This window comes from Corythoichthys intestinalis, chromosome 6 (assembly GCF_030265065.1).
Source record: "Corythoichthys intestinalis isolate RoL2023-P3 chromosome 6, ASM3026506v1, whole genome shotgun sequence".
Taxonomy (NCBI): domain Eukaryota; kingdom Metazoa; phylum Chordata; class Actinopteri; order Syngnathiformes; family Syngnathidae; genus Corythoichthys; species Corythoichthys intestinalis.
Window position 1 is genome coordinate 526,650 of NC_080400.1, and position 17,347 is coordinate 543,996.

Here is a 17,347-nt window from a genome sequence, read left to right on the forward strand (position 1 = left end):
TGACAAGCACAAACCGAGACAAGGACGAGGACAAGACAGAGGGACGGACGGAAGCCCTCTTTCTCTATCCTCCCTCCCTCTCCACGGAGGATGGGCCGGCGCAGCAGCCGACGGTAGCGCTCTTTTTTCGGATCCAGGATGAGCGTCGCGCTGCAGGACCTCCGCAACACCGTGAGTAGGCGCGCGCGAACGCGCACGCGGACTCTTTCGCTCCCGTCCATCACAGCGCCGCGTGACGTCACAGCGAAACAAGCGCTCGAACGATGACGTCGGCGGACCGTCACCCCGGCAACCGGCACTCCACTTGGGAGGGCTGCTGCGATGACGTCAGGTCCCCAGCAGTTGACCTTTAGCTAGCAGGCTAATAGCGTCTTCTTTTTCTGGCCTTTCCTACTTTTTCCAATGTTGGGAGTCACGTAAATCCTTTCTTGGCACACTCGAAGGATGTGCGTTGGTGGGACGGGCCACGCCACGCCCTGCTGTCATCTTCACACTTGACTTGATTTGCTGTTTGTTCTCCCTGATTTGCGTGCGTGCGAGCTTTCCGTTTCCCGTCTGCAATTCCCCCATTTCCTGTCTTAAGAAGCCCACCCAACTTAGATGAGAACAAAACAAGAGAGTGGCTATCTTCATCATCATCATCATGACCTCATTTGAGTTGAGGGGGGCCCCAAATTCATGTCAAGTGGGACGTTCCAAATGTCCTCTCTCTTCTTGTTCAGTTAGGGTGGAATCGTCCATGGAGTTTGCTTTTCTGCAGGTGTTCCGCTTTACACCCGGCTTTCCGCTGGCTCGTTTGAAGAACGGAAGGCTCGTTTGTGCCCCACTGTTGGCCGCAGACCGATCCAGAATTACGATTATTGATGATCTTGCCGCAAATCACAATCAGCCATTTTTTGGAACAATGCCGCGTTTCTTTCCAGAATCGCTTGCGTTTCTTTCCAGAAACGCTTATTTCATTGTAGCCCGCACCAATTGAGGAGCTCCAATGGGGACGGGAACCTCCGGGTGGCTCCCGATACCATGCCATTTGCGACACGAGGGTCACGATTACCATGATCTCGCAATATGGCGATAAAACAATTGCCGGTAAATTCATCGACAATTATTATACTATACCGTTTTTTTTTTCAACCTTTTCTGAGTCACGGCATGTTTTTGCATTGGAAAAAAATCTCCTGGCACACCACAAACCAAAAATGTTCCAAAATTACTTTCTGTACAGTATATTTAATGATCAAATAATTTCTCAATATACTGTATATACTTACTCAGTGTGAAACTTAAGCCTTTTTCGATGAACACAAAGCCGATATCCTGGCAGGAATCTTTTTCAACAGCTCTCAGTGTCTCTCCCGTTTTTATTTTTGAAGGCAGTCAGGGTCGGAAAGCTCAGAATTACCAGACAGGGGGACTTTAGCAATGTCTCGAACCGCATCAGGGCCGAGCATCTCTCTCTGACAATGGCTTTGCAGGCAGGTAGTATTCATGTCTCTGCCACAGTGTGCTACTTTTTGGATTTAGCAGCAAGTTTAGCAAGAAGGTTTTGAGGGCTTTCTCATTTTGTTGCCTCTGCGTTTTCACAAAGACGAACCAAATAGTACATCGACTTGTTTTGAAGCGACGGTTGTGTTGTTTGGAGATGAAGGTTATGCTTGCTTGGCACCACGGCACTGTTGGATAGCTTCTCGTGTCGCATTCAAGAACCGCTCGGATTTTTAGCCATCAGCCACCTTGCTGTCCTCGACAATGTGTTGGAGTAAATTACAGGGGGAGGATTGACGGTCGTCACATATGGAGAAAATGGAAAGGACACTTTCTTGTATATCGACACTTGACGAGTCTAATCAAATAATGTACAGTCGAAGTGTGGCTACATTGTCGCGGAAAGCAAGGTGGCTGATGGATAGAAATCCGGGCAGTTCTTGAACGCGACACGAGCAATACCTCGCTCATCAAAAAAATAAAAAGAATGCAATATTGAAATAATTTCTCGCGGCACACCTGAGTGACCTTACGATCTCTCATGGCACACTAGTGGAAAAACACTGTACTATACAACTGTTAAGGCAACATTTCATAACTTTTTAACCTTCATGAAACATATTCTTAAGTTTTGTGATTAAACATGGACTTCCAAGTAGTTGAATGACAGACACTCTGTATCACTTTGACTGGCAATATGCCAACTGGAGGAGGGTGATAGGAACCCTGCCCACCACACAGAAAAACTACAAATGTGCTGCCTACTCTACGGCATACGTCACTTCACCCTTTCCCCATTCGTTACAAAGGCGGAAGTCTTCGCTCACGTGTGATTACTGTGACTGTGATTCCGAAAACCTTGAAGTTGTTACATTTATCATGATTAAAGCATCCAGTGGGGCATCCCAATACAGTATGTTAAGTCCGTAACAGCATACAGTGGTATGAAAAAGTATCTGAACCTTTTGGAATTTCTCACATTTCTGCATAAAATCGCTATCAAATGTGATCTGATCTTTGTCAAAATCACACAGATGAAAAAACAGTGTCTGCTTTAACTAAAACCACCCAAACATTTATAGGTTTTTATATTTTAATGAGGATAGTTTGCAAACAATGACAAAAGGGGGAAAAATAAATAAGTGAACCAACACATTTAATATTTTGTACCACCACCCCCCTTTGGCAGCAATTACTTCAACCAGATGCTTCCTGTAGCTGCAGATCAGTCTGGCACATCGATCAGGACTAATCTTCTCTACAAAACTGCTGTAGTTCAGTCAGAATCATGTGATGTCTGGCATGACTCGTTGTCTTTAGGTCATGCCACAGGATCTCAATGGGGTTCAAGTCTGGACTTTGACTCAGCCACTCCAGAACATGTATTTTGTTCTTGTGAAACCAGTTGATTTACTTCTGTGTTTTTAATCATTGTCTTGTTGCAGCATCCACCCTCTTTTTAGCTTCAACTGTCTGACAGACGGCCTCAGGTTTTCCTGCAAAACTTTTGAATTCAGTCTTCCATTAATGATTGCAAGTTGTCCAGGCCCTGAGGCAGCAAAACATCCCCAAATCATGATGCTCTCTCCCCCATGCTTCATGGTGGGGATGAGGTGTTGATGTTGGTGAGCTGTTCCATTTTTCCTCCACACATGACGTTGTATGTTACTCCCAAACAATTGAACTTTGGTTTCATCAGTCCACAAAATATTTTGCCAAAACTTCTGTGGACGATCCAAGTGCCTTTTTGCGAATATTAAACGAGCAAGAATGTTTGTTTTTTTTAGACAGTGGCTTCTTCCATGGAATCCTCCCATGATGGACACCATTCTTGGCCATGGTTCTATATATAGTTGATGTGTGCACAGAGATATTGGACCGTGCCAGTGATTTCTGTAAGTCTTTAGCAGACACTCTTATGTTCGTTTTAACCTCTCTGAGGATTCTGTGCTGCGCTGTACTCTCAGCGTCATCTTTGGTGTACAGCCACTCCTTGGGAGAGAAGCAACAGTGCCAAACGCTCTCCTTTTGTAGATGACTGTCGATTTATGAACATCCAGACTTTTAGAGATGGTTTTGTATCCTTTCCCAGCTTTATACAAATCAACAATTCTTGATCGCAGGTCTTCAGACAGCTCTTTTAACCGAGCCATGATGCACATCAGACAATGCTTCTCATCAAGACATTTATTGCCAGGTGTTTTATAGTGGTCAGGGCAGCTTTAAACTGCTCATCAGTGATTGGGCACACACCTGACTTCAAATGTTTGGTAAAAATTGGTTTCAATTGCTCTTTAAGTCTCCTTAGGCAGAGGGTTTACTTCTTATTCCTCTTTCTGTCATTGTTTGCATGCTATCCTGATTAAAATATGAAAACCTATAAATGTTTGGGTAGTATTAGTTAAGGCAGACACTGTGTCATTTTGACAAAGATTAGATCACATTTGATGGTGAATTTATGCAGAAATGTGACAAATTCCAAAAGTTTCAGTTACCTTTTCATACCACTGCGTATCGGTTTGATATCTTTGTCGGACCACATCAGGATATTGGTGAAAATGTCAATATCGAACAACTCTAGTTATGGTATATCGCTGTATCGTCACACTATTAAGGGAGGGTGCATACATGACTGTCTACACTTTGGGTTTAACACGTTTTTCACAAAGGAGCTCGGATTGCTTTTTCTATTCCTCCAACGGGTTCCTGTAATGATTGTGATTCATTTGCACTTGAATCAGGCTTCTTATGTGACCCGCAGATGTCGAGCTACAAACGAGCCACGCTGGAAGAGGACGAAGTGTCGGACGCTGCGGCCGAGGCGTCCGCGTCCCCCGACAGAATGGAGGTCGGCTTGGGCGCCGCACCCCACCGCAATCCGAATTCTCACGCTGTGGTTGACGTCCCCCTCAGGTGGGCTTCAGGAAGAGCGGCGAAGTCGGGCCGGTGGGCCGAAGAACCAGGACGGAGCTTTTGCTGTGCGCCCTGCTCTTTGTCAGTCTCCTGGCCCTGATGGTTTGCCTGCTGATCCTCGGAATCACCTTCCATCCAGGTCGGCTTAGAAAGAGATAAGATTTCCCACTAATTTATAAAGAAGATTTTCCATTTTTTTGCCAACGGACCTTAGTTAGTCAATCCATTTGAAGCGGGAGGTGTGGCAGCCAGCGAACAAACATAGCAGCGGAAAGAAAAGCTTAGCGAGACGCGTCGGGGCAAATAACTCTTTCTCTGAGCAGCGGGCGGCGGCGCCGACGGGCTGTGCCTATCCGAGGCGTGCGTGACGGTGGCCAGCCAGATGGTGGAGGCCATGGATCGCGGCGCCGACCCCTGCCGAGACTTCTACCAGTTCGCCTGCGGGGGCTGGATGCGCAAGAACCCGCTCCCGGACGGACGCTCGCGCTGGTCCACCTTTAACAGCATCTGGGAGCAGAATCAAGCGCTCCTCAAACACCTGCTCGGTGAGTCCCCATTTCTTCCGTCGTGGCTTTTTCGCTCCACCGTTAGTTATTCGATAGCTCGGGCCTTTGGTCGGTTTGACGTACTCAGTCCTCAAATTGGAGAGAGTGGAAAAATCAAAAGTACACAGCTAAGCTTTGGATTCGAGTGAAGGAGACAGAATGGAGAACGTACAACAAGAGAACGACGAGGGCTCCCCCTTACCCTTTCAGAGAACGCCACCTTCAACGGCACCAGCGAGGCCGAGAAGAAGACGCAGTCGTACTATCTGTCTTGCCTCAACACACAGAAGATCCAAGAGCTGGGAGCGCAACCTCTCGTCGACCTCATCGCCAAGGTAAGAGCCGTCCGTCCGTCACGTCCGCCCTTGCTTTCAAGGCGGGATTCGCTCGCAGGTCGGGGGATGGAACCTGACGGGACCTTGGGACAAAGACAACTTCATGGAAGTCTTGAAGGCGGTGTCGGGGCCGTACCACGCGCAGCCCTTCTTCAGCGTCGGTGTCAGCACCGACCCCAAGAACTCCAATAGCAACGTCATCCAGGTTCCTCTCCGTCGTCCGACCGCTATCGAGGCGCTCTTACGACGGCTTCTTTTTCACTCCTCGCTCCAAGGTGGACCAGGCGGGGTTGTTCCTGCCTTCCCGGGACTATTACCTCAACAAGACAGCCAACGAGAAGGTGAGCGGTGCGGCGGCACGAGACGAGACGGTGTCCGAGCGCTCACCGCTGCGGCCGGCGCAGGTTCTGCTGGCGTACCTGGACTACATGGTGGAGCTAGGAAGCCTCCTAGGGGGCTCGCCGGCCTCCACGCCGGTCCAGATGCGGCAGCTCCTGGATTTTGAGACGCAACTGGCCAACATCACCGTGCCGCAGGATCAACGGCGAGACGAAGAGAAAATCTACCACAAGGTCACCATCGCCGAGCTTCAGGTGACGGCGAACGCTTCCTTATGGCGCCCGCGTCTCGGCAAAACCGCTCGAAGCGGATGATTTGAAGGCACTTACGGTCGTACGGTATATTTTATATCCTCTGAGCAGGACGATCCATAGTTGTGCCATCGTAATGAGTTTGAAGCGGCGCGAAGGTTGATCTCAAAACCCGTCTTGCGCTTTGGGATCCGTCGGAGCGACTCGCGTTAGAAGCTGACCTCGCTCAGGTCAACGTTATCTTGGGGACATTTTGGTAAAATGACAACAGTGGGCGGGCAAAAAGTGAGGTATAAAGGCACTGACCTTTGGGCTCCGAAAGCGGCCGCCGGCGCTCGTCGCCCCGGCAACGGTTGCTACGTGCAGTTGCTACATGAGCGCATCCTCTCACGGAAGGCGGCTTGCGTAACCTCATCGCTCACACATGAGAATGAGGATGAAAATGCTCGACTCAAGTCACGCTTAGTCAAAACAAAGGGCTTGACGTTTGATGAAAACAGCACGTTGGCTAAATGGTGAAGAAGAAGCAGCAGGAGCCTCCAGATGGAAGAAGAGGAGGATTGATTGATTTGTTGATTGATTGATTAGGTAGGTAAGTTAAGGTTTAATTGTAGAAGCTTCTGAGCACATTCAGTCACAGAACGGGCTGTATGAAAAATGCACAATGAGTAGATGGTACAATCTTTCTTATATACAAATCAGAAAGCGTGTCTGGAACATTTTGTGGTTAGCTCTTTTCTTGCAGAGTTCTGGGAAAAACGTCATGACCTTCACAGGCGTGTGAAATTTCCGTTACTTAGATTATTCGCGATTCGGCCATGGAAAATTCGAGAACGATTCACAAACATCCAAATTCCGATTATTGAATTATACCGGTTAAAGCAGAAGTAAAACACAGTCAGCACGGTCTTCGGGACGCAATGAGGAACGGACCGAGAGCAAATATCATGTTCAAATTATGCCGCTAGATATAAAAATAAAAATACCTGACTGCGGCCGACAGCTGGTTCAAACAACGCCCAGTTGCTAGTTGCTACAAACATACGGCCACATACGGCTATAGTAGTTATCACATATACTGTATGTAGAATTAGATGCTAAATGACAGACGGCGGCGGTGGTAGACCATATAAAGAGAACTAGATGCAAAGTGACAGACTTGCTGTTTATTAGTTGCCGCGTTGTAAACAGCCGCCATTTTCAAGCAGTAGACTTCTCTAGAAGGCTCTGTTGTAGCGAACCTAATTCACTTTTTATCTAAAGTACTCCTAAATCGGAAAAATCTTGACTTGAATCTATCTTTAAATCATGAAACAGTTTTCAAACTGACATGTTGTAAGTAGACAGAAGGGAATTTATGGAATAACGGGAGCAATTTTATCAACTTTAACGGTTGATTCACTTCATTAAATGAATTGAATGTAGTATAAAGCTGCTGATACAGAAAGGGGAATTGAGTATTCTATTTAATGTTTTTAACTATTAACTTGATACTGAAATATTAGTTTGGTTTAGCCTAATAGGATTTTTTTTAAAAACTATTTTGGAACGAATGTACAAAACATTAAAAGCGGGGGGGTGGTTGGGTGACATCAATAATCGATTTATAATCAAATCGGAGCCTCTGAATCGTAATCGAATCGTTAGGTACCCAAAGATTCCCACCTCTAATGACCTTTGCTGCGTGGTCGCTTATGCATTTAGGCGAAACATATGCTCATATCAAAACAAGACTGTTCAGCGTAATCGAAACAAGATAAGCTGCGTCTGGAACATTCGGAGGTGTTAATAGTACAGTACATACTTATCTAAAGGAAGCTAACTCAGTAAGTTATATGTGAAAGACGATTCTATTTATAGTCATGTTTGTTTAACTGTAGCAAGCATAACGGAACATTGCATTTGGCGAAATGTACGCTTACTTCAGTAGGTAGGTAGATCCTTCATTTTTGACAATTTGCAAAGCTGTAGCACATATATGTACACTTATGTACAAAACACGCACATTTTAGCAATAAAACCCTTGACACAAAAGAATTGGTGTTCAAACGTCCATCTAGTCTAATCAATATTTAAATTTAGTAAATTAGCCTAATTTGCAAAAAAAAGTCAGTTGGTTAAATGCTACGAATGCTAAAGTATTTAAAATTCTCATAGCATGTCGCTCACATGTAACTCCACAAACTGTAGCTTATGTGGTTCAAACTGTCGTGTGCCTGGCCCTTCTCCACTAATTGTCAGCATATTCCATAACACTCATGCCTCACAAAGACAGTGTGCTCCTTAGTGCGTCACAAAGAACGACAACTGAGCACACAAAAATGTCACAAAGAACAACTAAGAACAAAGACATGACAGTTATCAGCTGTGCATTTGAGGCACGGCTTCAGTGCATCCCAACAACATCAACAAAATTCTGTGTTTGCGATCCGCAACTGGTTCCTCCGTGCCGTACCTGTCACAAACCAGAGCACAGCTATCCTTTATCCATGTCAGACCTCTGAGTCTGCTTCTGTCATACAATGTGACAGTCCATCTAGACCCAAAGCTGCCACCAGAGGGCAGTGCATCCTCCATCGTTCGACCTATCTTATGCACGAAACAGTTCAAAATATCGGAAACTGAGTAAAGTGCCTCCTATTGCACTGTTGTAAAGTACAGGTCGTCCCCAGGTTACGAACGAGTTCCGTTCCTACGCTGACAATCAGAATGAACCCAAAAGTCCAAAAGTATTGAATTTTGTTTAATAAAACTACCAAGGGTGGATCAGTTGATACAAATCCCTTTTGTATCCAGAGAAGGGTCATCTGACCCTAACCAGCATATCATTTGTGAGCAGTGAGGTCCTCATTAGCCATTCACACTCGCAAAACCACAGGTTTGGATTCCTCCTCCTTGAGTGTTTGCAGGGCAGGGGGTCTTGGCTTTGTTGGACAGTGGACTGCTCAGGCAGGCAATCAGGTACACAACCTTTTTACATCTTCCAAAAGCTGCAGTTTGCCTACAGTACATTGGACAGTGTAATATAAAACAAAACATAACCATTTTTTTTATATGGTGACGCAGGACACTTCACCCTTTTCCCGGGGCTAGGTGTTGGAGGTTGTTGCCAAAGCAATTTTTCCTTCTGTGCCTTCTTTGCGGCCACATGAGAGTGAGCCAATTCCTTAGCAAGAAGGTCACCTGTCTCTCTTGCCTTCCGGAGCATGCCTGATACAACACATGCATTCATATTGTAGAACACGGCGACCGGCCATCTCCGTGTTCCTCCGTGTTTGACAAAGCAAAGGAAGCCCTGGATTTGCAAATATTCAAGATGCTAATTGCAGCTATCCAGAGTGAAACCCCTCTTCGCACCTAGGCAGCGATTCCACAGGAGTGTGTAGGGGTGTTGTATGCTTGATTGCTTGTTTGAGTGGTCTATTGTTTAGTATCGGGGTCATTTGACGCCTTTCTGGTATTTCTTTATAGCCAAAAAAAAGCCTGGGACTTCCAGTGTTTAGGTATGTTATCCAAAGCGTCAGTCCCCTGCACAATAACTAGAGTCAGAAATGTTCAGGAGGGCTAAAAAAAAAACAACTAAAATGGCATTCTGGCGTTTTCAATGCAAATTGTCATACCACCCGGGTAAAATGGCATCCGAGGTTAGGAAAAATAATGTCAAAAACTTGATAATGGCGGAAAGGCAAAGATCAGGATCAGGACAACAAAGGCGTCGCCAACGATGACGTTGTTCTCCGCTCGGCGCCACGTCAAGGCGTGTCCAAATTCAAGTTTTTTTTTCAGGCGCTGGCGCCGGCTGTGGATTGGCTGGACTTGCTGTCGTCGTGCCTGTCGCCCTTGGAGCTCAACGACAGCGAAGCCGTGGTGCTCTACGCCAAGGAATATCTGCAACAAGTCTCCCAACTCATCAACAAGACGGACAACAGGTCTGGCAGTTTCACAGCAGACGTCGGAAATTTCCCGGGAATCTAGTCGCCTTTCTAAAAAAAAACGTTTTTTTGTTGAAAACTCTGTCTGCGTGTGTTCTGGTAGCTTGTTGAACAACTACATGATGTGGACTCTGGTCCAGAAGAACGTGGCCAGTCTGGATCAACGCTTTGAGAACGCTCAAGATAAACTGCTGGAAAGTCTCTACGGCACTAAGAAGGTACAACTCACCGACCGACCGCAAAAACACTAGCGTCTAGCCTACTACTCGTGAGTTTTGTAACACGCGTGCGTGTTTTTGCAGTCCTGCACGCCGCGCTGGCAGACGTGCATCGGTAACACGGACGACACGCTGGGCTTCGCGCTGGGGGCGCTCTTCGTCAAAGCCACTTTCGATAAACACAGCAAAGACATCGTAAGTCTAAATCGGAAAGGACGCCGGTCGGTCGGCCGGCGAGCTTTCCGGGAGGAGCGACAGCGCGTCGGGCGTCCGCTTTTTCTTTCCTGCAGGCGGAGGAGATGATCGAAGAGATCAGAGCGGCGTTCAAACGAGCTCTGGAGCGACTCGACTGGATGGACGACGACACTAGACGGGCCGCCAAAGAAAAGGTCGGTCGGTCGGTCGGTCGGTCGCCGCGCGCTCGCTCGCGTTGACGACCGGCGTTGTGACGACTTTGTCAGGCGGATTCCATTTACGACATGATCGGCTTCCCTGAATTCATCCTGGATCCCAAAGAACTGGACGACGTTTACGATGGGGTGAGCGCCACCGCCGAGCAGTTCCCGGCAGGCGTCCGGTTGTGACGGATCCCGGTTTTTACCTTTGTTTCAGTACGAGGTTTCCGAAGAAAGTTTCTTCCAGAACATGTTGAATTTCTACAACTTCTCTTCTCGAGTCATGGCTGACCAGCTGAGGAAAACGCCCAACAAAGACCAGTCAGAACCCCGTCCGCACGACGTGCTCGGCTTTTCACGTGCTAGTAGCGCTGTGCGATGATGAAGATTTATATCGCCAAAATGAAATCAGACTTTCCTCTACGTGTCTATCGTCATTATTGCTTTAGCTAGGGTTAAGAAAAAAATTATTTTTTCAGGACAAATGAAAATTGAGAATTTGAAGGCCCTAACATGCTCGAAAATTGACCAAAATTTGCACATACCTGCAGCTTGGCGTAAATTTCGATAATTTTGTGACCTTGCAAAAAAAAAAAAAACGTAACAAAATGGTTCAACAGCACCCCCTTGAATTTTTCAGAAAGGCCCCTCCAATTAGGTTTTTTCAATGTAGCGGAATGAAAATGAGGAGTTGATACATTGTCCAAAACTCTACCAAAAAGTCTCTAAGGAAATCGGGTATTTGGGGTTGAATGTAAAATTTCAGCCGATTTACAGGGTGCACATTTGAAACAATGACACCTAAGGAGTTAGCTGGATCATCCTTGAAATTGGTGAGACTGTTCATGAGGCATATGAGATCTAAAGTTATCAAAATGGTGTTTTCATTCACGGGGGCTGACATGGGGGGGGGGGGCTGGGGTGCTAAAGTCGGCCTTTTTTGGGCAACACGCCAAATTCAGCAAATCAATAATAACTCCCTGATCCAAGGTTCAGTCTTTTATTATATCTGGCATATATGGGAGGTATCCCAGCCTGAACATGACTGCATTGAAAAATTACCCATTAGGCCTGGTGCCCCCTAAAGGGGAAAGGGAAATACCCTTTTTTACGAGGCGGGCTCCTACTCCAAGGGGAGCCTTAAGACATGTGTTCAAGGGCCTGATGAAAAACTTTGAGGTTTCTTTTCTTTGAATCAGAGGGGTCCAAAAAGCAAGTGAAAATGACCATCGCCATTTTGTCTCACCAAAAATTTTGAACTGTCATAGCTTGGCAGATATACAACATATCTGCGCCAAACTTCCTGTGATTGATGAGAGTCGTACCCTGAAGGGTTCTGTATGGGTCATGTGCATCAACACTACAGGGCCAACTAGTGGCAACAGAAAGTCACTCGTTTTACTTATAATTGTCCAGTTCCTTTCAGGTTAGTCAGTGTAGTTGTAATACTACGTTTTAAGGCCCGTGTCCACATTTCTATGTCTGTTGCCATGACGACTCTTTGTTCACCTTGAAAAGGAAGTAGAGTTCTTATAGAGCCACGAAATTTGGCACACTTGGTCAAATTGGCCCAATTAGAAGATTCATTTAGCTTTAGAATAAGGGCATGGCTGCACAGCTCAGTAGCATCTCTTTTTTTGTAGGACACTCTTCAATATGTTTTTTTTCACCTCGGTGTGTGAATGAATTTCTCATGTCAGGGTATACAAAATATCTCTGTCAGACATGCCCACAACACAAAAGAGCTTCCAGATAAAAAAAAAAAAAAAAAGAGGTGAGTTTGATCTGCCTCCACCCTGAGCCCTGTGACGTCTGGGTTGCACCGAACTGCTAGGGGCCGTTCAGTCCTGCTTGCAGGCCTAGTCATTCATTTATTATTCATTAAAGGATGTCAATTTACTATACAGCAGGCTTAAAAACCACAAGTTAGAGGTAGTCGGAGTCAGGTATCTTGTAGCAAAGTTATCTATGATTCCAATATCAGCATTCATTATTTATTATTCATTTATATAGTATTCATTGAATGCTACAATTAATGGAGAAGGGCCAGGCTCATGACACAGCAGTCTTAAAAACCACGAGTCACAGGTGTAAATATTGCAGCACTACTTGATACATTTCAGGCAGCTCACTTCAGTGTCAATTCAAAAATAACATGACTGAGGGAAAAGCGGTCATGAGCTGTCTTATCATGTTCACCAATAGGCAGGCATATCCTGATATAAAATGGTCCATATGGTGATAGACTTTTTTCCATATCGCACAGCGCTACATGCTAGAGCACGAAGCTAAAATTCAAGCGTGGACCGTAAGGAGCCACGAGAATGTGAATAGGCCACACGCTTGTTGCGTCGTTGCAGGTGGAGCATGACCCCGCCCACCGTCAACGCGTACTACATGCCCACCAAGAACGGAATCGTTTTCCCGGCCGGAATTCTTCAGGCTCCGTTCTACGCCCGGGACCATCCCAAGTCAGTTTCACAGTTGTTTGCGGAGGACGTTTCAGCTTCCATCTTCTTCATCAACAAAGTCATCTTAACGGCCAAGCGTCTTCTTAAACACGTTTTGCATAACACAATTGCTCCCAAAAATCTGCAGGTACACGCATAGTTACTGAGCGTTGACGTTAGGTTTGCCAAAACTCCCGGATTGCGAAGGTAGCCATCAGAAGTAGAACCGGCGGCGGTACCAAACAGAACTTCCTAAATTCCAGGATGTCCCGCGCAATCCGGGACTGTTGGCAACCCTAGTTGACGTGAGAGCACCCCGCTAGTGATAAACTCAATTAAGGAACCCATCATTTGACAGCAGGGCCGAGAACCGAAATTGGTATTTACCATAAGGCAAAATGGATTTTGCCATGTGGCATTTTTTAGCCACGTGCCAAAATTGATTTTTCCAATTGGCATTTTTTTTGTCATGTGGCAAAATGGATTTTGCAATGTGGCAAAAAATTCCCAGATGGCAAAGAAAAAATGCCACCTGGCAAATGCATTTTGCCACATGACAAAAAAATGCCACATGGCAAAATCCATTTTGCCACATGGCAAAAAAATGCTACATGGCAAAAAAAATGCCACATGGCAAAAAAATGCCACATGGCAAAAAAATGCCAAATGGCAAAAAAATGCCATGTGGCAAAATGGATTTTGCCATGTGGCATTTTTTTTTGCCATATGGCAAAATTGATTTTGCCATAGGGCATTTTTTTTTGTCATGTGACAAAATTGATTTTTCCATGTGGCAAAAAAACCCACATGGCAAAGAAAAAATGCCACTTGTCAAAATCAATTTTGACACATGACAAAAAAAATGCCACACGGCTAAATCCATTTTGCCACATGGCAAAAAAATGCCACACAGCAAAATCAATTTTGCCACATGGCCAAAAAAATGCCACACAGCAAAATCCATTTTGCCACATGGCAAAAAATGCTACATTGCAAAATCCATTTTGCTACATGACAGAAAAAATGCCACATGGCAAAAATCCATTTTGCCACATGGCAAAAAAATGCTGCATGGCAAAATCCATTTTGCCACATGACAGAAAAAAATGCCACATGGCAAAAAAATGCCACATGGAAAAAAAATGCCACGTGGCAAAATGGATTTTGCCATGTGGAATTTTTTTTGCCATATGGCAAAATTGATTTTGCCATAGGGCATTTTTTTGCCATGTGACAAAATTGATTTTTCCATGTGGCAAAAAAAACCCACATGGCAAAGAAAAAATGCCAAATGTCAAAATCTATTTTGCCACATGGCAAAAAAAAAAAATGCCACACAGCAAAATCCATTTTGCCACATGGCAAAAAAATGCCACATGGCAAAAAAAAATGCCACAGCCACGTGGCAAAATGGATTTTGCCATGTGGCATGTTATTTGCCATTTGGGCCATATGGCATTTTTTTTTTTTTTGCCATGTGACAAAATGGATGTTTCCATGTGGCAAAAAAAACCCCACATGGCAGAGAAAAAATGCCACATGTCAAAATGAATTTTGCCACATGGCAAAAAAATGCCACACAGCAAAATCCATTTTTCCACATGGCAAAAAAATGCTACATGGCAAAATCTATTTTGTTACATGACAGAAAAAATGCCACAGCCACGTGGCAAAATGGATTTTGCCATGTGGCATGTTATTTGCCATTTGGGCCATATGGCATTTTTTTTTTTTTTTGCCATGTGACAAAATGGATGTTTCCATGTGGCAAAAAAAAACCCACATGGCAGAGAAAAAATGCCACATGTCAAAATGAATTTTGCCACATGGCAAAAAAATGCCACACAGCAAAATCCATTTTTCCACATGGCAAAAAAATGCTACATGGCAAAATCTATTTTGTTACATGACAGAAAAAATGCCACAGCCACGTGGCAAAATGGATTTTGCCATGTGGCATGTTATTTGCCATTTGGGCCATATGGCATTTTTTTTTTTTTTGCCATGTGACAAAATGGATGTTTCCATGTGGCAAAAAAAACCCCACATGGCAGAGAAAAAATGCCACATGTCAAAATGAATTTTGCCACATGGCCAAAAAATGCCACACAGCAAAATCCATTTTTCCACATGGCAAAAAAATGCTACATGGAAAAATCTATTTTGTTACATGACAGAAAAAATGCCACAGCCACGTGGCAAAATGGATTTTGCCATGTGGCATGTTATTTGCCATTTGGGCCATATGGCATTTTTTTTTTTGCCATGTGACAAAATGGATGTTTCCATGTGGCAAAAAAAACCCCCCACATGGCAGAGAAAAAATGCCACATGTCAAAATGAATTTTGACACATGGCAAAAAAATGCCACACAGCAAAATCCATTTTTCCACATGGCAAAAAAATGCTACATGGCAAAATCTATTTTGTTACATGACAGAAAAAATGCCACATGGAAAAAAATGCCACGTGGCAAAATGGATTTTGCCATGTGGCATTTTTTTGCCATATGACAAAATGGATTTTGCCATATGGCATTTTTGTTTGCCATGTTACAAAATAGATTTTTCCATGTGGCAAAAAATCCCACATGGCAAAGAAAAAATGCCACATTTCAAAATCAAGTTTGCCACATGGCAAAAAAATGCCACATGGCAAAAAAAATCCACACGGCAAAATCCATTTTGCCACATGGCAAATACCACTTTTGGTTCTCACTGCCTCTTTCATTTGACACGGTTCAAAAGCGGCCGACAAATCCTTTCACCCGTCAATTGCTGGAATATGGTTTAAAGATGAAACGTCTTCCGGTCGCCGGTGACAAAATGATGTCCGTCGCTCTTCTCTCATCGTCCGTGTACCCGAGGGCTCTGAACTTCGGGGGCATCGGTGTGGTGATGGGTCACGAGCTGACGCACGCCTTCGATGACCAAGGTGAGCTTCGACCGACCAAGTGGGGCGGCGCGTGCTCGCCGGTCGACGGCTAGCTAACCGTAACCCTTCGCAGGCCGCGAGTACGACAAAGAGGGTAACCTTAAGCCTTGGTGGCGAAACTCCTCGGTGGACGCCTTCCGCCAAAGGACCGAGTGCATGGTGGAGCAGTACGACAGCTACGCCGTCAACTCGGAGCGCGTCAACGGCAAGCAGACGCTCGGGGAAAACATCGCTGACAACGGAGGCCTCAAGGCCGCCTACAACGTTAGTCTGCCGGGGGAAAGGGGTGCGCAACGAGAATTTGTGTTGCGCCGATACTAGCTACCGATACGGTACGAAAAGGACATCATCGCTATCGGGGAGTACTAAGAAACAACGCGCCGATCAGTGTTGTTTTTGGGAGCCAATTTTAATTTTTGTCTTAGTCTTTTGGAAGAAAATACACATTAGTCTTAGTAATATTTTAGTCATTTCAAAATGTCTTCGTCATAGGTCTTGTTTTACTCAACAAAAACTCAGACAAATTTCATCTAGTTTTAGTCGACAATTCTCAAAATGTTTTGGTCTATAAACTTCAAAAGTTTTAGTCCATAACTAAATAAAAGGTTTCCAGCAATTTCCACTGAGCATGACAGACGAACACATAACTGTAGAGTCTACAAGAACACATTTTCATGGTGATAATATACATTCAAACGGAAAACAGCACTTAAACTTAAACTCACCTGGACGCCACGAACTGTATGTACAGTGGTATGAAAAAGTATCTGAACCTTTTGGAATTTCTCACATTTCTGCATAAAACCACCATGATCTGATCTTTGTCAAAATCACACAGATGAAAATACAATGTCCGCTTTAACTAAAACTACCCAAACATTTATAGGTTTTCATATTTTAATAGCATGCAAACAATGACAGAAGGGGGAAAATAAGTCAACCCTCTGCCTAAGGAGAGCAATTGAAACCGATTTTTACCAAACATTTGAAGTCAGTTGTGTTCTCAATCACTGATGAGTGGTTTAAAGCTGCCCTGCCCACTATAAAACACACACCTGGTAAGAAATGTCTTGATGAGAAGCATTGTCCTATGTGCATCAAAAGATCTGTCTGAAGACCTACGACCAACCATTGTTGATTTGTATAAAGCTGGAAAAGGATACAAAACCATCTCTAAATGTCTGTATGTTCATCAACTGACAGTCAAACACGTTGAAGAAAGTTTGGCACTCTTGCTTCTCTCCGAAGGAGTGGCCGTCCACCAAAGATGACGCAGAATACTCAGAGAGTGAAAAAGAACCCTAGAGTGTCTGCTAGAGACTAAATTAAAAAATAACGTATCGGTGCAGCATCGGCGTCGAGCGAGTGTCGGAATCGGGATCTAAAAATAGTATCGGTGCAACACGACTGAGAACGGCAAACACGTACATTTGCTGTCGTCGTCGTTCAGGCGTATCAGATGTGGATCCGCAAGAACGGAGAGGAGAAGCGACTTCCTGCGGTCAACCTGACCAACGAGCAGCTCTTCTTTGTTGGTTTTGCTCAGGTGA

General features: G+C 44.9%; 1 protein-coding gene and 1 long non-coding RNA gene across 4 annotated transcripts in view; one reads left to right on the forward strand and one right to left on the reverse strand.

Moving 5' to 3' along the window:
- ece2b (endothelin converting enzyme 2b) overlaps positions 1-17,347 on the forward strand; it is a 27,902-nt gene continuing 10,555 nt past the window's right edge. Inside the window, exons 1-18 of one of the 3 annotated variants that reach the window (XM_057839986.1) lie at positions 1-171; positions 4,247-4,333; positions 4,399-4,537; positions 4,722-4,943; positions 5,154-5,278; positions 5,337-5,483; positions 5,554-5,619; positions 5,683-5,871; positions 9,655-9,797; positions 9,904-10,018; positions 10,103-10,213; positions 10,309-10,407; positions 10,480-10,557; positions 10,631-10,734; positions 12,774-13,011; positions 15,659-15,797; positions 15,871-16,061; positions 17,248-17,343. In XM_057839986.1, the coding sequence (XP_057695969.1) occupies positions 139-171; positions 4,247-4,333; positions 4,399-4,537; positions 4,722-4,943; positions 5,154-5,278; positions 5,337-5,483; positions 5,554-5,619; positions 5,683-5,871; positions 9,655-9,797; positions 9,904-10,018; positions 10,103-10,213; positions 10,309-10,407; positions 10,480-10,557; positions 10,631-10,734; positions 12,774-13,011; positions 15,659-15,797; positions 15,871-16,061; positions 17,248-17,343 (2,322 nt within the window). In that variant the 5' untranslated portion in view covers positions 1-138. The remainder of the gene's footprint in view (positions 172-4,246; positions 4,334-4,398; positions 4,538-4,721; positions 4,944-5,153; positions 5,279-5,336; positions 5,484-5,553; positions 5,620-5,682; positions 5,872-9,654; positions 9,798-9,903; positions 10,019-10,102; positions 10,214-10,308; positions 10,408-10,479; positions 10,558-10,630; positions 10,735-12,773; positions 13,012-15,658; positions 15,798-15,870; positions 16,062-17,247; positions 17,344-17,347) is intronic. The other 2 variants (XM_057839987.1, XM_057839988.1) reach the window with 2 other exon arrangements.
- On the reverse strand, positions 1,266-8,110 carry LOC130918093 (uncharacterized). The gene is made up of 4 exons (XR_009063557.1): positions 6,175-8,110; positions 5,698-6,109; positions 5,146-5,595; positions 1,266-5,033 (listed from the first exon to the last, which is right to left on the reverse strand). It is a non-coding gene; the product is annotated as an uncharacterized LOC130918093 (long non-coding RNA).